Source organism: Rhinatrema bivittatum, chromosome 5 (genome assembly GCF_901001135.1).
Source record: "Rhinatrema bivittatum chromosome 5, aRhiBiv1.1, whole genome shotgun sequence".
Classification (NCBI taxonomy): Eukaryota; Metazoa; Chordata; class Amphibia; order Gymnophiona; family Rhinatrematidae; genus Rhinatrema; species Rhinatrema bivittatum.
The window spans coordinates 70,394,202-70,421,102 of NC_042619.1; the positions used below are offsets into that span (position 1 = coordinate 70,394,202).

General features: G+C 44.4%; 1 protein-coding gene across 3 annotated transcripts in view; it reads left to right on the forward strand.

Annotated features, from left to right (window-relative positions):
* The window catches only part of GRIA4 (glutamate ionotropic receptor AMPA type subunit 4), a 690,840-nt gene that overhangs the window by 573,545 nt on the left and 90,394 nt on the right, over nucleotides 1–26,901 (forward strand). For all 3 annotated transcript variants that reach the window (XM_029602429.1, XM_029602431.1, XM_029602428.1), the window contains one exon: nucleotides 9,288–9,535. In XM_029602429.1, the coding sequence (XP_029458289.1) occupies nucleotides 9,288–9,535 (248 nt within the window). The remainder of the gene's footprint in view (nucleotides 1–9,287; nucleotides 9,536–26,901) is intronic.

Below are 26,901 nucleotides of genomic sequence, written 5' to 3' on the forward strand. Positions count from 1 at the left end.
ATTAAGGCTTTAATTAGATGATTTTCCTGCTCTTTTCCTTTATCTCTTCTCTAGGCTCATCAGCTGACTGCCAGTTGTTCATCTCTGGAAGGGCACTGATAAGTTCTGTTCTCTGGTCTTCTAGCTATAAAAAGAGGCCCCTAGTGATCTGGCTGTGCAAATTCATATAATACCAAGTGTCCTTGGGTTTCTCTTTGGCCTCTCTTGGCTCCAGCTTGGCTAGAAAGGCCCATAAATCTGTCTAGGCTAGTCATGTATACAGAACTGCAAAGTCTCTTTTCATCTCTATGTTTGGCTGCCCATAGACAAACAGGCAATGTCCATTTTTATTGACGTCAAAGAGTCCATCTTAGCTATTTGTCCTATTAGCAAGAATTGGGATATTCTCTACAGCAGTGCCCAAGTGCTCTGTAAGTGAAATAATTCATAAGTAGATCAGCTGCTTGAAGGCACAGCCTGAAGCTACAAGATGACTGCTACAAGGATCAATCACAGACTCTCACTTTCTGAGGCAGTGCTGATCTCTGAGTGCTCACATAGCATGCCTTCACTTGGAGCCTTTTTGGAAGCACATGTCCAATATCATGGCAATCTCAAACTTCTCACAGGTCATTGCAAGCTAGCATCTCTCATAGGGGTTGCACGCGACCACGAACAGCTGGGCTCTGCTATACCTGGATAAGCAAATAGTTAACTCTCATGTACAGATGGTGAGGGCCTTGGCTCCTAGACTGAAATCACCATTTTAGCTGCACAGGGAGGCTATTGAAGGATGCTGGTCTGACTATCTGAAGGTTGGATTGAGAATAGGATGGTGTCATGTCTTCACATATTGTAGAAAGTCACCTCTGAAATGGATAGGTCAAAGTTTATTTTGTGATGACAAAAACAGTATCCATATGTGACATAACAAAAGGTTCACCTCATTTAACCAAAGGCAAAGCTGTGTTAGAAGTTCTAAACGTACCCTGACATGTCACAGGTAGTCATTGGAAAGTCTAGAGATGTCAGGGAATAACAAGGATCTTTGCCTGTCCAGCTCAGGGATAGACATATTGTCCTGCTTTTTGTAAGTACATAGAAAATCTGCAGATTTACTTTTTGCTCTGATCACTAGTATCAGTTACAGACCTTATCCTATAGGTGGCCACCCTTACAGCACATAGGTAGAGGACTCCAGGAGAGACAAACTATCCAAATTGTTATCTTCCAAGCAGACGTGCAACCTCTGCTTGGAAGATGTTTTCATGTTTGAGGCCCTTGCTTGTCCACATGGCTACCATGACTTGTGGCCAACATAGCAGAGTTGCTGTCCTATAGGAAGTGTCTCCTGTGGTGTTTGTGCATTTTAGAGTTTATGGATAGACTCTCAGTCATCAGCTCTGTGTATAGCAGTAAGACAAGAGAGGTTTGGTCAGCTGATGAGCAAACCACAAGCCTCTTTCAGAAGCCTGCTGCTGTGAAAATTGTATAGCCAAACTCCTCCCAGAGATATCATGTGGTAGGCAAGATGTCTTCTACATTTTCAGTGTTGTTTTATAGAAATACATGCATTGTTTGTCACCTGAGGCCTGGAGGTGCCCATGTCTGTAACAAAGAAGAAGCAGTAAGCATATATGCTTCAAACAGATGTCTGCCAGGCTGTCGGGTGTAGACAATCTTCTGTGAGAAATCATGACTCTGACTACCTCATTAGCAGGAAGGGACAAGCTTGGCACATACATCATTGATGGTTGATGATGAACAGACCAGAAATAGCCATTTAGGGTCTTGATAGATTACCAAAGTGCTGCAGATAGTTTGTAAACCACTATTTCCTAACTGATGTGGGTGTGTCTCTGGGTGAGTGATGTGCTGTGTAATCCCTTGTTTCTATCTGTGTCTTGGAGTTTTCTTCCTTACCATAACAATGCATACACCAGAGCATGCACTGTGTGTGCAGCCAATTAGCATACACTGGCTTTAGTCACAAGCAATCCTGTGCTTCCACTCTTTAGGATGGAAGCTACAGATATGGTAATGTGTAGGTGGCAAAAAAATGGCCTCATGCATTGTAACCTAACATTCCATCTTGGCTTGACATTATTTATTCATTTAGCCGAGACGGGTTTGAGAAAATTGGAGGCATAAGAGCTCAGATATCCAGTGCCACTTTGCCAGGTGAGATGATATCTGGCTGTAGTTGGCACTATGTAGTCACATCTTGACAACTCCCACTATGTAGCTTGGCTGCTCTGCCACACAAGCAGAGACCTACATACTTATGTGACAAAGTGGCAGTTGACTAGGTAATGTAGCGGTCTTGGAGGTTATCAGTGGGCTTAAATCTTTGCTGTTATAGTGAACTACACCTTGCTGCTAGTATCTGTCTTCCAAAGCCAAGTAGCCCTAGCTTCACTTGTGCGATGCAAGCATACAATGTGGGAGTAACTCAGCTGTAGCTACAGCTTTCAGTATATTGCAATGTGACAGAACGGAACATTATTTATAAGGTCATGAAAGCAAGTATTTAAATAATGAATGCAAATAAGGGACATTAACAACACAGAGATTAGACTTTGCCTGTTCCCAAGCAACAGCAGGCCTCATCACTTTCTGCTCTTAGGCAGTGGGGACTCTATCCTCCATACCTCCGGGACTCCTCAGTTGGAACTCAGCAGGTTCTCAGAGCTTTACATAGATGCTACTTTCCAGGATGGCACTGTGTTCGAGTAGGCTGCAAGTAGATTATATATATTTGAAACTGTACTACCTAAAAAAGCTATGTAATTCATGCCTTATGGATGAAGTGAAGGCAAATGTAAGGGCCCAAATACTATCTCATGTGGGGGTCATTTGTGTTACTCCACCTAAGATCATACAGGAGTTACATGTACTACTCTCCGGGCCTGGCACCTGCAGCTGCAAAATTCTGCTCATTATAGATGAACCAGACCAAGTGGTTCATATACTTTTAAAGTAGGCTTAGGAATTATGTGATGACAGCATTAGGAGCTAGACACAGAGAGAAGGCCCATTATTTGGTCAGTGGTGATATAGCTTCACAGTGGAAGAGCCAATGCTTTGTTATAGGTGCGCTATGACATGACCATCAACAGAGTAAAGACATTGCTAGATCACCTCTAGCCAAACTTTTCTACATGTAGTCCACTTGATAGTGTGTGGAGGTGAACACTAGCTAGATAGTGCCCATCTCATATACAAGTCCATGTAGCCAACAGTTAACAAAAGGTATGTACTCCAGAGAAGGCAACATGAACCACTTGTGAAGCTCCACAGTAAGGAGTTTCAAGTTTGGCTCTTGCTGCTCTGCCTTGAGAGCATACTATGAGCTTTTCTTTTTAAGGCCTAGGCCACATGGTCTTGCATGTGAGAAATTTGCCTAGTTGGAATGGCCAATGGCACACTTGCATGCAAGGTCATGTGGGTCCCAAACCTCTAATCTAGTGAAATCTTAAGACAAAATTCCACATAATAAAAAGACACAACCAGAAAGTAAAGTTTCAAAATATGTGACCACTTTATTAAGCAACATTTGTAGTCACAACATTCAAAGCAGGTCAACATCTTTGGTTATCACATTCTGCAAGGACAATATCACAAACAGCACATGACATTGTAACTGAAAGAACTAGCACCTTTTGTGGATACATGTATATACATTGTTACAAATTGCAACACTACATATACAGAACAATTATCTGATCCTTTGGCAAAATGATGATTACAGCAAAGAACCTACGAAGTGGACGTCACAAACCAATTTCTACAGTATAGTCCTAATGTTAGAGCTGATGCCAGCACAACTATGTGATGGCAAGAGAAGGCCCCTAATAGTCCATGTTGAAAGAGTGCACTCAAATGTGAGAGCTAAGGGCAATGGCAATGTTATTATTTAGGAGAGTTGTGGGTGATCCTTGGACCGGTGGCAGATGGCCATGCCCCTGGGAGAAGATCCCGAGAAGGACCACTGGTCAGGCTCAGAGTTAGGAGACAGACACACCAGAGGTGGCAGTAGTGAGCTGGAATGCCCGGCTGGGCTGTAGTCCCTCAGATACTGGAACAGCGATCCCTGGAGGCTGAGCTGCAGAGAAACTGAAATATAGTGAGTAGGCAGGGAATGCAGAGTTCATGGACAGAACCTGAGGGTAACACTCACACAATGTCTCATAGAAGCCCAGGAGCTGGAATGAAGTAGGCCCTCGAGGAGCAAGTACCTGGTTCCAGGGAAAACTCTGAGAGAGCAATGGTAACTCACAATTGTAGTAGGCAGCGATGACTTCCAGGCAGAAGTGAATTCCAAAGAAGTCCGGGAATGAGAGCCCTTGAGGAGCGAGTACCGGTTCCAGACTGCAACCTATAAAGTAAGAGAGAGAGTGAGGCCCCCGAGGAGCGGGTACCCCTGGTAAGTCCAAGGAGGCAGAGTAGCTTGGAAAGTCATAGCAAGTCTGTTGCCATTCCTCGCTAACTCGACTTGTTAGCAATTCAGAGACCTTTAAATATCTGAAGCGGATGATGTCATCTCAGGGGGACGCCCCTGAGGGTCACGCCACTTCTGGGACTTGAGGCGGGGCCGCGCCGCATGCACGCCCCTAGGCATCAGGTCAACATGGCGGATTGCAGAGTCGGGCCAGTCTGGGGATGCTGGACGAGGTCGACAGAGAGACACCGCGGCAGCCAGCCTTCCATCAACCCCAGAGGGAGTCACCAATGCGGTAAGGTGGGCGAAGTGGATACGTCGGGCAGCAATGGTCGCAACAGGCAGCAAAGTTCAAGAAAAGGCCTCCAACAGTCCATATTGAAAGAGTGCACTCAAATGGGACAGCTAGGGTCACAGCAGCAACAATTACATAGCAGGCAGCAAAACCAGGACTGGAGAACACAGCATGGAGGCAGAGGGACCGGGACTAGAGAGCACGGCATGGAGGCAGCAGTAGGATGAGATGAGATGAGACAGCAGCAGGATCAGTAGATGAGACATGATGAGAAGAGACACCAAAAGCAAGACTAGGAGATGAGACATAATGAGAAGAGACACCAGCAGCAGGACCAGGAGATGAGAAATGATGAGAAGAGACACAAGCAGGACTGTGATTGGAGACCACATCAAGGAGGCAGAACTACGGGCAGAGCATAAAGAAGAACATAAGAAGGAAGCATCAGGACAACTCTGGCAGACAGTATCCACATCAGCAAGCTGGCATAGGATCTTCCATCTAGCCAGCAAGGAACTCTGGAGACAGGACACGCCTAGCAGGCTTCTTCCATCTAGCTAGTATAGGAACTCTATAAGACAAGATGGGCTCAGAAGGCTTCTTCCATCTTGCTGGCATGGGAACTCTGTACAGAGGACAGGCCTGGCTTTGTTGGAACTGTCATTTTTGAGTGGAATTTCTAAGTGTTGGTTGGCACAGTCAGCTTCAAGGGCCTTTTCCTCCCCAGAGCTTAGTGCTGGCTGGGGGTAGTATTTGTTTTGGAGGCTTACCCCTAGGCTGTCCTGAGAGCCAGGATTGCTTCTCAGAATGGACTCCTGTGAGGATGGTGATGGCATGAGTGCAGGTTCTGGCAAATGCTGAATGAGCTGTATGATGGCTGCTATTAAATTATTAATGGAGGTTGAGAAAGTGGTTAAGCCCTGTGTAAGGGCTGCTGTCAGCTGCTGCACAGCCTGGGTGTGGCGACCTAAGCCCTCCTCAAGCGGACCATCTCTGCTGATATATGATGAAGTTGCAGCCCATGCCTCCTCTCAATGCAGTCTAACGTGGCCTGCACAGTTGGATTCACTGCTGGTGCTGCAGGGTTGGTGGTCACTGATGAGCTATCTGTGGCTCCAATGCTGGCATTACAGGGCTCATGGGATGAGCTGGCTGGCTGTCTTCTACATCCTGCTGGTCACATATGCCATGTGAAGGCAGGTGGCGACTGGGCTGCTTCCTCCCATGACAGGGCTGTTCCCTCCATAATGCCAGAGAGGTTTAGGCTGGCATCAAGGCATAGGGGTGAGCCAAGAGTTTGAAGTAGCAACTGCTGCTGCTGTGGCTGCTGCTACTCCTCCTCCTCTTCCTCACTCCATTGCTTCTCTGCCTCTAATTGAAAGGTGCTGCTGAGACCTGGGGCTGTGCTGCTGGTACCTGGAGCTTCACGGCTAGGACTGGAGGTTTCATTGGCGAGAACTGTGGAAACAAAGAAAAAGATATAAATATGAAGCTAAGAAGTGCATATGCACTATTTTGCATAAGATGTGCACTTTGTATCATTCAATGTGAACATCCTATGCAAAAAAGTGTGGACATCTGTAGCAGATGTGACATTTACAGGTGATGTGACTTACTGGCCATGGCTCGCATTGTGTCCAGGACCTCGCCCATTCTCTCAAACAGTCTGGTCCCAGCTGAGGAATCAGCTGCTCCTCTAGCGGCATCAGGACAATTCGCAAGGGGCTTCTCCTCCTGTCTGGCATATGTATTTGTTCCTGCTTGCCACTGTATTCTTTAACTGCGCCTTCACGACCCTGTAGCAGTAGGCCATCTGCTCTCTAGTCCTCTTGATGCAACTGCGTCACGATCTGGCCTGTGCTATGATCTGCCATTTCTGGCCCTTGAAAGCTCTGGAGGTCATCACAGTCCATTTGCCGAACAGCAGGTGGCAATTCTGAAGGATGCTAGCGATCAGCTGCTTGTTGTCCTCCATGCTGAACTTGTAGGCACATAGATGCAGCCGAGCTGGTGCCTGGTTGCCAGAGGATCGGAATGCTACTTCCACTTCCAGAGAAGTGTCACTATCCTCATTCTCTTTCCGATTCCCCACTCCCTTCCTTTCCTCCCCCCCCCCTCCCCAGCACCTGCTCTGACAACTCCCACCCTCATCCTCTCTGTCTAGCCCTACCCTGCCGTCCTCCTCCTGCCACACTCACCTGCCTAGCCCCGTCCCCTCCAACCTCCTTCTATTCCTTCCCTCCTCCCTATCGCTACTCCCTCCCTATCTCTACTCCTACTGTCCCCACTCCTACTCCTCCACCTCCTACCATTCCTGCCCTCCTCATCCTTCTTCCTTCCTGCCCTCCTTCTCCCTCCTTCTCCCTCCTCTTCTCGTGCCTCTCCTCTATCCCCATACCTTTCATGCTCCATCCTCTTCTGCTCCTCACCACTCCTCTCCACACCACTCATCTCCTCACCACTCCTCCACCACTCCTCTCCTCCACACAAAGGGACAAACAAATAAGACAAACTCACAAAACTTCCTTACACAGATAAAGACAAGAGACAAAGGTAAAGGAAAACAGATGAGAACACTAAACAGGTCAATCCACTCAAGTAATAACTAGAAAGAGCTCCTAAATCCCAACTAAACACTAACCATCAACTCACCTCCTCTCCTCTCTCTCCAGTGCCTGACACACCCTCAAAGAGGCAGCTGCAGGAAGCAGGTATAAATAAACAAAGAAAATAATGCGCCAGACATAAAATGATGCACATCTTGTAAAATGCCACGTGAGGCTTTAAAAGATGCATAACATGGTAGTGCATCACGTGTCACGAAAAAATATTGCGTGACACGATACATACACAGTGCATTATGTCATTAATTTCCCTAGCCATGCCATCTTTTTATCTTGAGACACTAACGTGCCATATTTCTGCTATATTTACCGCAATTTGATGAATCATGTCCATGGCTTTCCACTATGCAGAAACAGGACATTCAAAAATATTTACTATAGCAGGAAATCTTGGTAGGATTCCATTGCACACTGCCACAACACAGGAATGGGAATATGCTATATGTACAGTATCTCACGTTTCACTCAAGTTGAACTCCAGCAAGCTTTTAAGTTTAATTAATTGAATTAACCTGCAAACTTCTACTGCAGTACTTAAAACAGGACTATAATGGAAATATGTTTAGGAAGATTTAAGGAACATTTGAGAAATAGGCCAGTATGACTATAACAAATGACACAAGTACTTCAAAGTACAATGTGTAGTATGACAAGAGTGAACTGGGAATTATTTCAGTTACTATAGGCAGAGACAGTATATATAAATATGGGAAATATGACATCTTGGGTTTATGTTTAAAGCAACATATAAATAACATGAATTATCAACAGTAGGGATACATGATTTTTTTAGGGCTTTAAGTGTACATATAGTGAGGAAGAAGAAGGGTGTATATGTAGAGTTTACTAGGCCTAATGATTGTTAAGCTAGGGCCAAAAGCAGCTTCAAAGAGTCAGAATTTAATCAGTCTTGACATTTGGGAGATCTGGTGAAGTCTGATGCTGGGCGGTAGGATCGATATTCGAAGCCATTTAGCTAGATTACTCACAAGTTATCTAGATAAATGGCAATGTTTTGAATACTGGGGGCCCTATCTGGCTAGAGTTTAGCTGAATAAGACATTCTCTGGCTAAATTCTAGCCGGATTAAAAAAAGAGGATTTCCAAGGGGATTTGAGTTATCCAGCTAAGGGGGTCATTTTCCAAAGGTATCGCACACGAAAAGTCCCTTTTCACGTGCGATATCTAAATCGGGGTGGAGTCTTCACCAGAAGGGGAGGAGTCGTGGCGGCCTCGGGGCGGACTCCGTGACGACTTCGCTGACGGCGAAAGGTAAGATTCCTTATCGCCACCAGTATCGTGCCCAATAGCACCACCTTTCACGGTGGTGCTATTGGGTGCGAAAGCCGGCAGCAATAGCACCGTGGAGGTGCAATCGCTACTGGCTTTCGCAGGCCCGCCCCCCGCTTCACCTCCCCACCCCTCTGTACTGCGCGATTCACAGAGACCTGCACCGTTAAAAAATCTAGCCCTAATTTTGCTGATTTTCAATTTTATACAGCTAACAGGGTCATTCATCAAATAGCAATGGGCTATTATCGCTATGTCAAAATTCAAATTAGGGAAAGGGGAGGAGTTTGGATGGGATTTAGGCAAAGTAGGGGGCCGTAGCACTGCGGGCAATAATGTATCGTACATTATAGCCCGCAGTAGCGCTGTAAATAGCTACAGCTTTTTCACTGGTGCTACAGGGGCAATAGAGTGCAGTGCGGCCGCAACCAAGGTGGGCAAAAATGCACCACCTTTTCTGGCCACAGCTCATCATGGATCCAGAGGTATGTTATGGTATGTTAGCCGTATAACCTTAAACCAGATAGCTTCAAAAGATATCCGGTAAAGTGACAAAGTTTTTTTTTCAACGTTAATTGCATCTCTGTTGTTGGTTGCTGTTTGGAGATGGGGACCTGATTGACTTTAACTGCTTATTATCTATTGTTAATTTTTACAGAGATCAAAAATAGCAGTATATGAAAAGATGTGGACCTACATGAGATCAGCAGAGCCATCAGTATTCACTAAAACCACTGCTGAGGGAGTAGCCCGTGTCCGAAAATCCAAGGGCAAGTTTGCCTTCCTCCTGGAATCCACCATGAATGAGTACATCGAGCAGCGAAAACCGTGTGACACAATGAAAGTGGGAGGAAACCTAGATTCCAAGGGCTACGGAGTGGCAACACCTAAGCATTCCCCATTAAGGTGGGTGGAATAGTATAACAATATAGTATGTGTTGTTATAGTATTCCACCTTCCCTGATGTCCCTGATACAGTTCTTTTGTGTTGTGTTGTGAACATGGTATGTTGCTTTTTAATTTACCTCATTTCACAGCAACAAGTAGGTAATGGTTTCTGATAGTAGTACAAGAGAAGTAATAATAATTAATATATCATCCAAGGCCATGTAAACAACAAAATAGTTGAGCATAGCTACTTCACAGTTTGTCTGAGTCCAGAAGATAATACACCAGATAATACTTAGTACCTTTTCTCTAAATCGAACTCCATTCTACATTACCTCCAAAGTAACAAATATTTCACAGATTTTTGTTTGCCTATGTCTATACCTACATTGGAAGAATGAAATTATATGCTGAAATTCATATTTACTTTTAATTAGGAAAGACACATTGTGTAATTAAAGAAATAATCAAATTTTAGTAAAAAGGAGGGTAATTTTCAGAAGCATTTCCACAAGTAAAACAGTCTTTTACCTGCGGAAATGTGCTTTTTAAAAATTGCCCACCTGAAATGCAGGTAAACTGACATGTTTGCATGCAAGTTTACCTGGACTGAGCAGAGGCATTCCCATAGGCTAAGTTGAGGAAAGATTTGCACTTATGCTTGAAATTTAAAACATATGTATATAAATGTTCCCCAAAATTTCCTTGCATTAAATAGGTGTAAGTACGTCTAAGTAGATTTGGTGGAATAATTTTCAAAGTGAACTGAGGCTCACAACTTATGTGCATGTTTTCTAGCTAATTTATACACAATATTACAAAATTACTCCCTTAATCAATAAATCTGATGGCATTACAGGGACCTTATTTAGATTTTATATTAAAACCGTTGATACAAGAATAAGTCCATATACTTGATCTTTCGTTAGCATGGAAAATGACATGGATGGTAAAATCAATCTTTATTACACAAAGCAGCTTTTCTAGTGAAGAGCTAAGAATGTAATCCTACTTTATCCAGTTAACATAACCAGATAACTTTAGGACTGCCGAAGATAAAGTTAGCCAGAAAAATTTATCCAGCTAGCTTTAACATTGCCAGGTATATTATTCAGTGATGCCGGTTATGCATTAGTTTAAAACGAATATGCAAAACATGATGAATTTGTTTAATTTGGGGCCCCCGAAACAAATCGGGGCCTCTTGAATGAAACAAATCTTATTTGTTGCATTCATTTTAAATGAATGTATCGGGCCTAGGCCTAGGCTCGAGGCTGGGGCCTCACTTAGCTGGATAATACCACTCTGTGTTGGAATGCACCCAGGTTCCTCCTGGCATAGCCGGATGTTTAGCTGGTTGACAACATATCCAGCTATGTCAGAGGTGGTCAAACCAGCAGGATTTCTAAATCTTGTGGTATGTCTGGCTACGGCCAATTTTAGGCCAGGGTTCATCTTTCTTCGCAGAATGATGAATCCTGCAAGAATGGGGGGCGGAGAGGCGAAGGGGGGGGGCGGGCCTACAAAAGCCCACAGCCTTCAAAACCAAGGTGGTGCACCGGCTGCCGGCTTTCGCACTGAATAGCACCACCATGAAAGGTGGTGCTATTTGGCACGCTACTGCCGACGATAATGTTAGTAACATTATCGCCGCAGTGAAGACACCGCCAGCTCCTCCCCTCCCCGACTCCTCCCCTCCCCCTAATTTGCATGATATTGCATGCAAAAAGGCCCTTTTCGCATGTGATATCATGCAAATTAGGAGGAGGGGAGGACATGAATGATCCCCTTAGTAGGGAAAATTGCTTGAAATATTAACCCCTTTGTGTTTATTCCAGGCTTTTTTGAATTCTTTCTGTTTCTGCCACCTCCACCAGAAGACTGTTCCATGCACTCACTACCCTTTCCATGAAGAAACTCATTCTGATTTTATTCCTAGTCTACCTCCTTAGAGCCTCACCCTCCTGTGCTTTAAATCATTCGGTCATGTGGTTTGCTTCTTTTGCATTAAAAGGGAAATTTTACTACCTCCCACATAATTTTCAGTCCTGGCCGCAAGCTCATTTCCAAAGGGAAGCTCCTCCTTTGAAAATGGGAACAGCAAGCACAATGTAGGTACAAAAGTACCTGGGTGCTTGCGCCTACATGGAAGCAGGCATAAAGTCTGCACCGTAAACTACAGGTGGAGATTTAAACATGAAATCCCCCATATACTTTCACTCCCCTGACTTGTCCCTGCCCCTTTTTTCATGTTGGGAAAAGTACTTGCACTGAGGATTATTATTCAAACCATATTTTTATGTAATATTCAAAATGCATTTTTACTTGAGTACACATACAGTTACCCACATTTAAAGCTTTGGTTATTAACCCCTATATTTATTTTTGAAGTATTTAAAAGTCTCTATTAAGGATATGCATTTCATTTCTTTTTGTTTTCAATATTCACTGCCAAAATATAAAAAAACAAAAAACCTGGTTCAGGTTTGAGTCCATATACTGCCCACCAAACCCATTTAGCCAAAGGCCTCCTTGGCCCCCAGACCTCACAATCTCCTCCTATCCCAACCCTTACATGATCATGGATCCATGGGTTTCCAAAGGGCAGAAATCGTCAGCTCAGTGTGCTGCAGCAGTCAAAAAAGCAAACAGAATGTTAGGAATTATTAGGAAGGGAATGGTGAATAAAACAGAAAATGTCATAATACCTCTATATCGCTCCATGGGGAGACCGCACCTTGAATACTGTGTACAATTCTGGCTGCCGCATCTCAAAAAAGATTCAGTTGCAATGGAGAAGGTACAGAGAAGGGCAACCAAAATGATAAAGGGGATGGAACAGCTCCCCTATGAGGAAAGACTAAAGAGGTTAGGGCTGTTCAGCTTGGAGAAGAGACGGCTGAGGGGGGATATGATAGAGGTCTTTAAAATCATGAGAGGTCTAGAATGGGTAAATGTGACTCAGTTATTTACACTTTCAGATAATAGAAGGACTAGGGGGCACTCCATGATGTTAGCAAGAAGCACTTTTAAAACTAATCGGAGAAAGTTCTTTTTCACTCAATGCACAATTAAGCTCTGGAATTTGTTGCCAGAGGATGTGGTTAGGGCAGTTAGTGTAGCTGTGTTTAAAAAAAGTTTGGTTAAGTTCATGAAGGAGAAGTTCATTAACTGCTATTAATCAAGTTGACTTAGGGAGGAATAGCCACTGCTATTACTGGCATCAGTAGCATGGAATCTACTTAGTGTTTGGGTACTTGCCAGGTACTTATAGCCTGGATTGGCCACTGTTGGAAACAGGATGCTGGGCTTGAAGGACCCTTGGTCTGACTCAGTATGGCAATTTCTTATGTTTTTATGTTCAGAAACTATCCCCCATCTCTCCTGCCCCAATGCTTTAGCTTTCCGAACTGGCCTCTGGTCAAACTCCCCCCTCCTACCAAACTTGTTTAATCAAAGTCTGAGGGAACTTTTTGTTAAGCAGATTTGGTGGGCAGATGGATGAACCTAAACCTGGACTAGAGTCAGATTTTTTTTTTTTATAATTTTGGCAGATTCTGCCATGCCCCATAATGGCAGCAGCCTCAGGTTGATGGGTGGCCATTTTTGAAAGTTGGAGCAGTGGCACAGGAGTGACTTGGGATTGTTCCTGCCCCTAGTAAACCCATGGACCTGAAATGGGGTAAAGACTAGGATTGGGAGGAGATTCGGGGGGGGGGGTACTGGGGGAAGAGGGGGCCTTCTTTAAAGTGGATTTGATGGATGAGGAGAAGATACTTTCCTCTAGTTTTACTTTTTATTTTTTGGAGCTTTTTATATTTTTTTTATTTATTTCATTTTGGGTAATGGAATAAACAATGAATGACACATACACAAAAAAAAACAAAAAAGGAAAACTAAACAAAAATGTTCATGCGCATACTTCTAGTCTATTAGATCTCCCCTGTCTCTCCTTTCTCCAAGGATATAAATGGAAGTCTTCATCTTTCCCTGTTGGTGTAGACCTGGACCCATTTTGGTAGTCCTTCTCTGGACTACCTCATCTCTTCCATTTTCTTTCAGTGGTACAGCTTCCAGAATTAGACACAGTATTCTAGATAAGCTCTCAACCTTAAACTGTATAGAAATGTTGTTTCCTCCTTTAGCCTTGCCTCTTCCTATGCATCTTGTAATCCATCTGGTTCTGGCTACTGCTTACTCAATCTTTCACTGCCTTGAGATCATAAGACACTATCACACTGAGATCTCACTCCAGGTTAGTGCACATCAATATCTCATGCTTTCATTATGTACCATTATTTCAAATTTCTGGACCCCAAAAACATGATTCTTTACTCTTTTGTATTAACTCTTAAATACTGAGCTCGCGACTAATTCGATCTTTCTGTCTTCTCCCTCAAGGGTGTCCACTCTGTTATAGATTTTGATGTCATCTGCAAAAAGGCAAAACTTTTCCTTCTAATCCATCTGCAGTATTGCTCAAAGATATTGAAACAGGACTGGGCTCAGTACAGATCCCTAAAGGACTCCACAAATCATCCTTCTTTCCTCAAAATGAATTCTGTTAAGCACCAGCCTCTTTTTGCTATCAATCAACCAGTTTGTATTAATGCAGTCCACCAAACTGGGATCCACCCACGGGCTGCTCAATTTATTTATGAGCCTACTTTGTAGGAAAGCACTGGCGATCGCAGTGTCTGCTCCCAGGCCCCTGCTGCATGTTCCCAGCCCTGGGCTCTATCCTGAGCGCAGCGAGCTGCGCAGTGCTGCCTCTGCAGGCTGTCCTCTCCCCATGTGGCAGAGGGCCACTGAAGCCATGGGGCCCAGCCCCTTAGGTCGCACGCCTGCTGATGGCTCTGCTCTTATGGAGCCAGTGGTGGGAAGTTCTCGGTGATGCCTCCTGTTGATTTCAGCAGCTCTGCCCTATAAAAGAGCTCCTCAGACATTCCAGCCTTGCCTCGGCAATAGGTCAGTTTCTTCAAAGTAGTGCTTTGCCTTTGCATGTTCTGGTTCCTGGTTTTACTTTCATCCAGTGTTCCTGAGTTCTTCCTGGATCCTGTGGGCCATTTCCTTGAGTTCCTGTTATCCGTGTAGACAGTCTTCGGTCCTTGTCTTTAGTCTTCAGGGTCTTCATCCCTGATTGAGTTGCTCCTCACCCTCCCTCATTCTCTCCTCACCCTGTTGCCCTGAAGACAGATTTCTGGTTTTGACCTCGGCCTGGACTCTGACACTGTTTTTGAACTCCACCTGCCCTGACCTTCTGCCTTGTCCTCGATTCTGTCCAGATTCCACCTGCCTCCAACCCTCGCCTGTTTCTGACACTGTTGCTTGCTTCTTGTCTGACCTGACTCACTCTTCATTGCTGGCCTGTCATGTCCTCACTTCTTTGGATCTTCATCTCCACAGAAGCCACACCCACCTGGCCCCAGCTTTTGAAGGCTTAACCTAAGGAGAACAAGGGCTGGTATTGGTGAAGCTCCTGTTGGGCCCCTGCTCCAGCCAGCTCTGTCTGCCAACAGTGGGGACCTACAGGGCTCCTTTCTGTGGGTTGCACAAACTCCACCTTGTCCAAGGGTCCACTTTCCACAACAGTAATATCTTACAAGCAGTCATGCTTTATGGTTGGAAGATAGGATAAATCCTTGGGAGTGTGAACAAGAATAACTGGGCTAAATGAATGGGTCAACTGAATTTTTTTGTGCCATCATGTATTGTGTCACTATGCTACAATAATCAAATGATTAAATAGATACTTTCAATAATGTTTGAAATCCTCAAAAATCATATAGGGTCAATCATCAAAATGCATTATGGCATTAACGCCCACAATAACACCATAATGCATGTGATAGCAATGGTATCGCATTGCGTGAATGTAAATTTTTCATAGGGGTGGCATTGGGGAGGGGTTTAGGCGGGATTAATGAAAATGAAGGGCCTTTTCACACTGTGCAATAACGTACCACATGCTTTTAATGCCGGAAATAAATACACTTTTTTTCTTGGAAATGTCTGTAATGCAAATTGTGATAAAGATTGCATTTCAGGGCTTATGGAGAGTGGAGAGTGGAGAGAGAGAGAGAGGGAAAGTGCCTCTGGGGAGGCCTTTACAGTAGTCAACTATTTATATCACTATAGGAGGGCCAGCTAATAACTTGAGGTGAGATTTTGATGATGGTTTAGGGTTTGGGGGCCAGTTTTACATGCAGAGTGAGACGTACGAACAGCACAATACACCTCAGCTTGATATCACTCTGGTATAGAGCCCATCAAGCTAGGGTGAGAGAACATTGTAGAAATCTTACTATGTGAGACTTTCCTCACTCCAAATGACGTCAAATCTTCTCTCTTTCTCTTTCTCTCTCTCTGTGAAGTGCTAAGATAGTGCATGGTATGATAATTCTAAAATTATCATAGACACGCCCATTTTACTTATCGCAGGCGTTATCCATGCAAAATTATAGCATTTTGATGAATGTAGGGGATAGTTATAACTTTCTCATAAGTCACAATTACGTGTATTGCGGTAAAGTCCACATGTACTTTCACTTTGATAATGGCTGCAAGGACAAAGTACAGTAGGGCGGATTTTAAAAGGCCCGCATAGGGCCTATTTTGCATAGGCCGCCGGCGCGCGTAAAGCCCCGGGATGCGCGTAAGTCCTGGGGCTTTCAAAAAGGGGAGGGAGGGGGGTGTCCGGGGGCGTTCCCGAAATGATGCGGCGTTTCGGGGACATGCACCGGCATTTTGGGGGCGGGCCCGGGGGGCGTGGTGCTGGCCCGGGGGCGTGGTCGAGGCCTCTGGACCAGCCCCCGGGACCGGAGGACGGAGCGGGGCTGCCGGCGACGCGCGCAAAGTTACGCCTGCTTTCAGCAGGCGTAACTTTGCCAACAAAGGTAAGGGGGGGGTTTAGATAGGGCCGGGGGGGTGGGTTAGGGAGGGGAAGGGAGGGGAAGGTGGGGGGAGGGCGAAGAAAAGTTCCCTCCGAGGCCGCTCCGAAATCGGAGCGGCCTCAGAGGGAACATGCAGCTCGCGCTGGGCTCGGCGCGCGCAGGTTGCACAAATGTGCACCCCCTTGCGCGCGCCGACCCTGGATTTTATAAGATACGCGCGGCTACGTGCGTATCTTATAAAAATCCAGCGTACGTTTGTTCGCACCTGGTGTGCGAACAAAAGTACGCGCTCGCGTATTTTTTAAAAATCTGCCCCAGTATCTGGAGACATTTTCAAAGGCTTTTTCTGCAGATACTTTTTATATTGAATGTAATGTGTGTAGATTTGAAAATATGATCTATGCACTTTATTTTGATCCCCCATCCTGCCCTGGGTATACTTAATTCCTAATGTGTAATTTAAAAGAATTCATATTGTGGAACCCCCATGTGCACTTTTTAGCTGCCCTTTTTAGATTGCCCTTTTTTCAAAATATGGTCATGTTAGATTTCTAGGAATTTGATTTTATGGCCATATATGTTCTTATCTTTTGAATTTGTTCTAAAGGTTTTTCATTATTATTATATTTATTATTGTGTTACACATAATTTATTTTCTCATTTTTTATTTTTTATCTGTTTAATTACTGTTTTTTAAGTTGTTATCATAGTTTTTGGATTCTGTACCATTCTTATTTGTCGTTTTTCTACTGTGGTTTATTCATCTTTCCTTACTTTTGTTTGCCAGTTTAAAATAGCCACAAAGGGGCAGGAATGATTGGGGATAATGCCTGTCCTTTTCTCTTATCAAGACCCCCACAGAAGGGATAAATGAGGGCTGAGGAAGTCCCTGACCCTGGATGACTTCTCTGGGGTGAGAGCGTGTTCAGATAGACCTGGGGGGGCCACAGCTGGGCTTGGCTCAACCCAACCATATAAGCCCAGGCCCCCAGCATTTTGGCAGGAGATGGGGGATAACAGGGGTCCAGAGATGCCACAGGAATGTCATAGGAAACAACAGTGGGACAAACCACTTCATGGTATTTTGTTTTTTTTTTTCTCATGTTTATTTTGGTTTGACAAATGAACTAAAGCAAAATAAACATTAAAATACAATGAAATGTATTTTCATTGTATTTTAATGTATTTAATGTATTTAAATGTATTTAAATGTATTTTCAATGTATTTAATAAACATTAAAATACAATGAAAAAACATTAAAATACAATGAAAACGCTATGAACACCTCTTATTCTGAAATGCCGTTTACATGTTCCCTGTCTCCCTGGACCTATTCCTCTCCCCAATTTATTTTTCTCTCTTCTAATTTCTCCTTTTCACCCGCCCACCCCCCGTTTATGATTTTTGACTTGCCATTAACTAATGGAATATGACTCTCAACAGTTCAACTGCTTTTTGTTCTTAACTGGTTTCGTTATTGATTTATATTACCGTATTTTTTGCTCCATAAGACGCACCTGACCATAAGACGCACCTAGGATTCAGGGGGGAAAATTTAAAAAAAAAAAAAAATGTGTGCTAAACTGGCTCTGCGTCTGGGTGTCTTATGGAGCAAATTAGGGGAGTGCATAGCTTTCTTTTTTTCTCTCCATTTTGTTTTTCGGCCTGGGGAGGGCCATTTCGGTCCACTCCCCAGATCAGAAAACTTTTCTTTCTCTGGGAACCCCTCCCCCCCAAAAAAAACCCATCCCAACCCTTTAAATTAAATAACAACCCCCACCCTCCTGACCCATCTCCAAGACCTGCCGACTTAATTTACTACAACCCCCCACCCTCCTGAACCCCCAAGACCTGCCAAAAGTCCCTGGTGGTCCAGCGGGGGTCCAGGAGCGGTCCGGGAGCGATCTCCTCGGCTTTGGCCATCGGCTGCCAGTAAACAAAATGGCGCCGACGGCCCTTTGCCCTCTGCATGTCACTGAGACCGACCAATAGCAGCAGTCGGTCCCAGTGACATAGTGAGGGCAAAGGGCCGTCGGCGCCATTTTGATTACTGGCAGCCGGCGGCCCTTTGCCATTACTATGTCACAGGGACTACCGCTGCCATTGGTCGGTCCCAGTGACATAGTGAGGGCAAAGGGCCGTTGGTGCCATTTTGATTACTGGCAGCCGACGGCCCAAGCCCAGGAGATTGCTCCCGGACCGCTCCTGGACCCCCAGGGACGTTTGGCAGGTCTTGGGGGGGTCAGGTGGGTGGGGGGTTGTAGTAAATTAAGTTGGCAGGTCTTGGGGGGGTCAGGAGGGTTGGGGGGGGTTTGTTAGATTTTTAGTTTGTTTTTTTATATTCACTCCATAAGACGCACATACATTTTCCCCCCACTTTTGGGGGGAAAAAAGTGTGTCTTATAGAGCGAAAAATACAGTATGTTTTTGTTCTTAAATTGTTCTTAAATGATTCTTTTTATGTCCACCTTAATTTATATTGTCTGTAAAGCCTGTTGCTAATTTATTGTTTATTGTAAACCGAGGTGATGTCTTTTCGTGCCGCGGTATATAAAAAAAAATCACTAAATAAATAAATAAATAAAAATGAAAAAAACTCCCTGAAGCAAAAAATAAACCAAAACAAAAAATTTAGGGCCACATATCCCTAACATATATACTTTTAGCCAGATTGAGGGTCAGCAATTTTAGGACAGCTAATTTATGCTGTTAAATCACTTTTACCGGAGTAATATTACTCCTATCCAGCTTGAACCTCATACTCAATCCAAACAAGACAGAAATCCTCATCATCTCACCAGACGAAAACCACACCCCTACCAACTCCCAAAGCGTAACACAATTCTCAAAACTAACTACTAACCTATCCACCTCCGTCAGAGACCTGGGGGTGCGTCTCGATAACAAATTTAACCTAAAATCCTTCATTACCAACACAACTAAAGAATGCTATTTCAAACTCCAAGTGCTGAAAAATCTGAAACCTCTTCTTCACTTCAGTGACTTCCGGCTAGTAGTCCAGTCTATAATTCTGTCTAAGCTGGACTACTGCAACTCTCTACTGCTAGGTCTTCCAGCTTTATCCACCAGACCATTACAGATGGTGCAGAATGCCGCAGCAAGGCTACTCACCAACACAAATAAAAGAGCCCACATAACACCTATTCTTCACAGCCTCCACTGGCTTCCTATAAAAGCTAGAATCACCTACAAGACACTATCTATGATCCACAAGGATATCATGGGCATCGCCCACCTAAATCTAAACTCGCAACTCCGCCTTCACACATCACAAAGACCCATCAGGTACAACTACAAAGGTTCCTTATATGCTCCCCCGATCAAAACTACAATAACAAAACGAGCACTCTCCACAGCCGGGCCCACACTCTGGAACTCATTACCGCCGGATCTACGCCAAGAGACTTGTCATCTAACTTTTAAAAAAAACCTAAAAACGTGGCTTTTCAGGCAAACCTATACAGAACCACAAGATCACTCAGACACCGGTCAAAGAGAAAAATAGTCCAACATCAGATCCTAGATCACCCTTACTCCGCTCAAGATCCAACCGCGTCAGATCTGAACAACACACCTGCTTAAGACTTCTTCTCTGATTCATCAGTCTTCTTTAACTCATGCATACCTTGGATTTTTTGCACATCAACATGTAACCACATATCACAATTTAGTCTACCCCTTTAATTATTCTAGATATTTATTCTCGCTTTAAACATCCCGTACTTTTATCCACGTCCTGTTGACGAGTTATTATTATTATTATCTATGTAATATTTAATTTTATTATCTATATCTATATGTTATTTGTTTATGTTACTCATATGTTAAGAAACGCTGTTCAATGTAACGCCTTTATTGCGACAGTTCTGTTCTATGTAAACCGACCTGATTCGATACTTGTATTGAGAATGTCGGTATATAAAAATCCGAAATAAATAAATAAATAAATAAATACAGGATAATAGAAGGACTAGGGGTCACTCCATGAAGTTAGCAAGCAGCATATTTAAGACTAATCAGAGAAAACTCTTTTTCACTCAACGCACAATTAAGCTCTGGAATTTGTTACCAGAAGATGTGGTTAGTGTAGTTAGTGTAGCTGGGTTTAAAAAAGGATTGGATACGTTCTTGGAGGAGAAGTCCATTAACTGCTATTAATCAAGTTGACTTAGGGATTGGCCTCTACTATTACTAGCATCAGTAGCATGGGATCTTCTTGGTGTTTGGGTACTTGCCAGGTTCTTGTGGTCTGGTTTTGGCCTCTGATGGAAACATGATGCTGGGCTTGATGGACCCTTTGTTGCATCCATCAGTCTTCAACGACTTCGCCCCGCCTACCTCTCTCTACTTGCGGCTCCTCCTGCTCACCTTGGACTGATGGTAGCCACGGCGTCTGCTTGCCGTTCTCTCCGGCATCCCCGGACCAGCTTTGGTGCTGCCACCCGCCATTCTCCTTCAAGGTACCTCTAGGGTGCACGCATGCACGCCATCCTCATCTTTAACTACATTGGCGTGAACCTCTGGGGCGTCTCCCTGTTCTGACATCACGACTTCTGCCTACAGTATTTGCTAGCTCGTTGAGTTAGCAACAGGATTCTTACGGATGGGATTCGCTCTCTATTCCTAAGCTACTCTGTCACTCCAGCACTATCTGGAACTCTTACTACCCTTCGGGGTCTCTAATGGGGTACCCGGTCCTCGGGGGCATCTTTGCTTCTTTCAAGTGCTATCAGGAAACCGGTGCTCGCTCCTCGAGGGCCCATGTTCCCTGAATCGCTGCCTGCAACCTCTACCCTTCTATTTGGAAGAACTAACTTACAGCTACCATCAGTGAGTATAGAAACCATCTCTTTCCACAGTACTGCTTCACTGGAACCAGGTACTCGCTCCTTGAGGACCTGCTCTCTGCTCCGGTGCCAGACCTCTCGTCTAGAGGAATCTCTGTTACTGCTAAGTGAGTACAATGCTACCGAGTCTCTCTGCTCTAAGGGATCAGGTACTCACTCCTCAAGGGCCTGCTCTCCCTGTCTCGGAGCTTCTCCTATTTCTACATTGGGACTCTGTTTGCTATTCTCATTGTGTGCTCATAACTCTCAGTCTCTTTCCACTACAGCACTGCCTGCAGAGGATCCGCTGTTCCAGCGTTCTGTGTGAGACGCGCCAAGCCGGGCTCTACAACCAGTACTCACTACTGCCACCTCTGGTGGTTACTCAAACTGTTTATTAAAAGATTCAAATCTGTGTTTGTGTGTACAGAGTCTAGCCTGACACCGTGGTCCCTCACGGGACTGCCCCCCATGGGCGTGGTCAGCTGCCACAGTGTCCAAGGATCCACCCAAACACCATTAACCATAACAGATTGCTAACTCCATGGATCCAGTTCAGCTCAACGCCTTGCAGGCCATTCCAGGCCTGGCCTTGCGCATTGCTGAACAACAAGACACATTGGAGAAATTAACTACTGCGTTTCATCAGCTGCATGCACAGAGGAGTCAAGGTTCTACGTCTAGTGATGAAGGTCAGTTACCTGAAGTAACTATAAAGACTACTGTGCCTCTTGCTGCTCCAGTACATTTTTCTGGGGAGATTCAGAGAACTAAAGGCTTCTTAAACCAGTGTGGTATGCATTTTGCATTACAACCCACTCATTTCCCCACAGCCTACGCCAAGACTACTTATATTCTACCCTGCCTGGATGGAAGGGATTTGACTTGGGCTTCCTCGCTGTGGGAATGCAAATACCCCATTCTTCAGTATATTGACGGATTTATGGACTTGTTTAAATCCATTTTGATGATCCTGCCCAGTATACTGTCGCTGGTTCTACCTTGGTGGACCTGAAGCAAGGCAACTGACCACTGGCTGATTTCACTATAGAGTTCAAGACTCTTGCGGCTGAATTACATTGGGACTCTAGATACCTCAAAACTCTCTTCTTCAAAGGTTTGGATTCCCGCTTGAAGGACGAGCTGGCTGCTCGTGAAACATCTGACTCGCTGGATGAGCTGGTGGCCTTGGCTACTGGAATTGATCACCGGCTTCATGATAAGGTGCAAGAACTCAAGCCTTGTAAAGGACCTGCTCAGAAGGAAGTTCGTGCTGAACCTGCACTCAGGATGGTTCCTTTGACTCCTGTTGCCAGTGGGGAAGAACCGATGCAACTTGGTCGCAGTCACCTGACATCCAAAGAGAGAAGACTTCGGAAGAGGAATGGATTGTGCATGTACTGTGGACAAGCTGGTCATGCAGTCCAAACATGCCTGATATGTCCGGGAAATGGACGGGCCTAAGTCCTGTGGGAGGACTCTTCTTAGGCCTCACTATGCCCTCTCCTCCGCTCTCTCTCCCTGTCTCTCTGATCTGTGGACCTCTGGAATTTCAGACTCTTGCCCTGGTGAACTCAGGAGCAGGAGGTAATTTTATTCTTCAACGACTAGTGGAACATTTGAGGATTCCCCTCACCACTCTGAAGACTCCACTACTCTTGTTGTCTATACATGGGGAGCCTTTACCTGGTAATGTTACCTGTTGTACCGAACTGGTATCCCTGCGCACTGGAGCTCTCCATACTGAATTAATTTTCTTCTTTGTGTTGGAGAAGGCCATGCACCCTATCATTCTGGGGTTACCCTGGTTGCAGCTGCATATGCCGCAATTTAATTGGGCCACGTTGGAACTCTCCCGTTGGGGCCCAGAATGCCATGGCAAATGCCTAAAGGAGGTCACTCCTATTCTCTGTATGCCTACAACTCCAGTGATGCCAGGACTGCCGCCTCAGTATGCATCATTTCATGATGTTTTCTCCAAAGAAGCTGCTGACATCCTTCCGACACATAGATCTTATGACTGTGCCATAAGACTGAAACCTAGTGCTGAACCTCCTAAGGGACGTGTCTACCCATTGTCGGTGGTGGAGAACAAAGCCATGTCTGAGTACATTGAGGAAAATTTGAAAAAAGGTTTCATTAGACCATCTAAGTCTCCTGCTGGTGCAGGCTTCTTCTTCATGGGGAAGAAGGATGGCACACTGCGTCCTTGTATCGACTATCGAAGTCTGAACGAGATCACGATTAAAGATCGATACCCCTTACCTCTGAACTTGGAGCTTTTTGATCGACTTCGAGAAGCCAAGATATTCTCAAAATTTGACCTAAAGGGAGCCTATAACTTGGTTCGCATTCACAAAGGCGACAAGTGGAAAACAACTTTCAACACTCAAGATGGCCATTTCGAATATTTGGTGATGCCCTTCGGCCTGTGCAAAGCCCCTGCTGTGTTTCAGAACATGATAAATGACATTCTGCGGAACCTTCTGTACAAAAGTGTCATTGTCTACCTAGATGACATCTTGATATTTTCACAAGATATGTCTACTCATCTAGCAGATGTCAAACGAGTATTACTGAGACTTCGAGAACACCACCTCTAACGCCAAATTGTCAAAATGCGAGTTTCACAAAGAATCTGGGCCTTTTCTTGGCTATATTGTATCGAAACAAGGCTTCCAGATGGATACCCAAAAATTAGACAGTATCAAGAATTGGTCTCAACCTACCAGTCTGAAGGCCCTGAGATGATTTTTGGGGTTTACAAACTACTATAGAAGCTTCATAAAGAACTATTCTTCTTTGACAGTGTCCTTAACTGCTATGACACGGAAAGGGGCTAATGCTTCAAAGAGGTCTGCAGAGGCCATTTCCGCGTTTGAGAAATTAAAGACTGCCTTTTCCACAGATCCATGTCTGTGTCACCCGGACCTCAACAGACCCTTCATCGTGGAAGTTGACACTTCAGATGTTGGAGTAGGGGCTGTGTTAAGCCAAACTGGAGATTCTAAAGCCTTACATCCCTGCTCCTTTTTTTTGTGGCACTTTTCTCCTGCAGAGAAGAACTATGAGATAGGAGATAAAGAGCTCCTGGCTATTAAGATGGCATTCGAGGAATGGCGGCCTTGGCTCGAAGGTGCTCAACATCAAATTACCGTATTCTGGGACCACAAGAATCTAGAGTATCTCTGTCATGCGCAATGTCTTAACCGCAGACAAGCCAGATGGTCCTTGTTTTTTAATCGCTTTGACTTCGTGCTCAAATACCGTCCCAGAGACAAGAATACCAGAGCTGATGCCCTGTCTCACACTTTCCTCTCTGAGGATGTTCCTGAAGAACCTCAGCATATCATCGACCCGAAGAAAGCCATCTTGGCGGCTACCCTTTCTGTGCCTGCCGGTAAAATGATTGTACCCAAGAACCTCAGAAAGAAACTACTAGCTATCTGGCCATCCTGGTCAATGCCATACCCTGCTGAAATTACAGAAGTACTATTGGTGGCCTACTATCAAGGAAGACACATACTCCTATGTAGCGTCATGCTCCAACTGTGCTAAACATAAGCCTACTTCTGGTCAGCCTTGGGGATTGCTGCAACCGCTGCCAGTTCTGGAAGAGCCATGGACTCACATCACTACAGACTTTGTAGTTGATCTGCCTCTTTCTGGAGGAATGAATACTATCTGGGTGACGGTTGACCATTTCAGTAAGATGGCCCATTTCGTGGCGCTGCCTGGCTTACCCTCAGCCTTGGAGCTTGCTAAGCTCTTCATCATGCACATCTTTTGCCTACATTTTATTTTATTTATTTATATTTATTTTATTTTTAATTTTTATATACCGAAGTTCTTGTGGGAATTACAAATCACTCCGGTTTACATAAAACGATGAACTGCCCAACAGCGGATGGGGGCTTTACATAGAACTGTAGAACATAAGGAACAATAAAACCGGATGTCAATTTAACATAGTAATAATAAATATAATATAATATAATATGTACATACAATTTAACTATTTAACGTAGTAGAGATGACCTGTCAAATCTACCATATAGATACAATAAGAGTAATATAGTGAACTTATGGATTCAAAAATTGATTGAGCAGTTGTGGAGTCCTGATAGTAGGAATTGGTGAGATGTCGATAATTTAGGGATACTATTATTTAGGAAGTCCTCTTGTCTAAGTATCATTGAGAATCTGGGAAGGCTTGTTGGAAAAGCCAGGTCTTCAGTCTTTTTTTGAACTCTTGATGACTGGGTTCTAGTCTTAGATCTGGGGGGAGAGCGTTCCACTGGTGGGGTCCAGCTGAAGATAATGCTCGTTTGCTCAATGCTGATTTTACTTGTGGGACATGCAGTGTTCCTTTGTATGCGCTTCTAATTGGTCTGGAAGATGTATGCGGTTGAAGTTGAGTGCTTAGCATGATAGGAGCCAGATTGTATATTGCTTTGTGTACTATTGTGAGTATCTTATAGAGTATCCTATATTTGATGGGAAGCCAATGTAAGTTATGAAGGATTGGGGTGATATGGTCTTTTTTGTTAGAACTTGTGAGGATTCTAGCAGCGGAATTCTGTACCATCTGTAATGGTTTGATGGTGTTGAAGGGTAGACCTAGCAGAAGGGAGTTGCAATAGTCGAGCTTTGATAGTATGATGGATTGCAGTACGAGCCTGAAGTCCGAGAAGTAGAGGAGGGGTTTAAGTTTTTTAAGGACTTGCAGTTTGTAAAAGCAGTCCTTAGTGGTAGTGTTTACGAACTTTTTTAGGTTTAGATGGTTGTCTAGCCAGGCTCCAAGGTCTCTGACGTCGGGTGAGAACTTGCTATTTGAGTTATGAGAGAGGTTTGATGAGATTGTAAGGGGATCCTGGGAGACAATGAGCATTTCGGTTTTATTGTCATTCAATATTAGGTTGAGGTTTGAGAGGATGTTTTTAATCGGCTGTAGGCATTCGTTCCAGTATGTGATGGTTTTTTCAAGGGATTCTGAGATCGGGAGAAGGATTTGTATGTCGTCTGCATAGAGGTAGTGTGTAAGCTTGAGGTTTGAGAGTAGGTGGCAGAGAGGGAGGAGGTAGATATTGAAGAGGGTGGGTGAAAGTGAGGAACCTTGTGGGACTCCTAGATCTGTGAGGACTGGATGCGATTCTTTGTTGTTTATTCTAACTTTGTAGAATCTGTTGCTTAAGAAGGACTGGAACCATCTTAGAGCTGTGCTTTTGATCCCTATATTGGCAAGTTGGTCTATAAGTATCGTGTGTTTTACCATGTCAAACGCAGCAGAAAGATCAAGAAGAACAAGCAGGTACGATTGTTTTTTCTCCAGGTTAATGAGGATGGTGTCAGTGAGAGATAGTAATAGAGATTCGGTGTTTAGGCATTTTCGGAAACCATATTGAGCCGGGGATAGAATATTATGATCTTCCAGGTATTCTGACAGTTGCTTGACATGGCCTACCGAAGCACATTGTCTCTGATAGAGAATCTGATAGAGAATCTGATAGAGAATCTGATAGAGAACCAGGTATTCTGACAGTTGCTTGACATGGCCTACCGAAGCACATTGTCTCTGATAGAGAATCTCAATTCACGGCAAAATTCTGGAAGGCTTTGTGCAAGCTATTTGACATCTCTCTG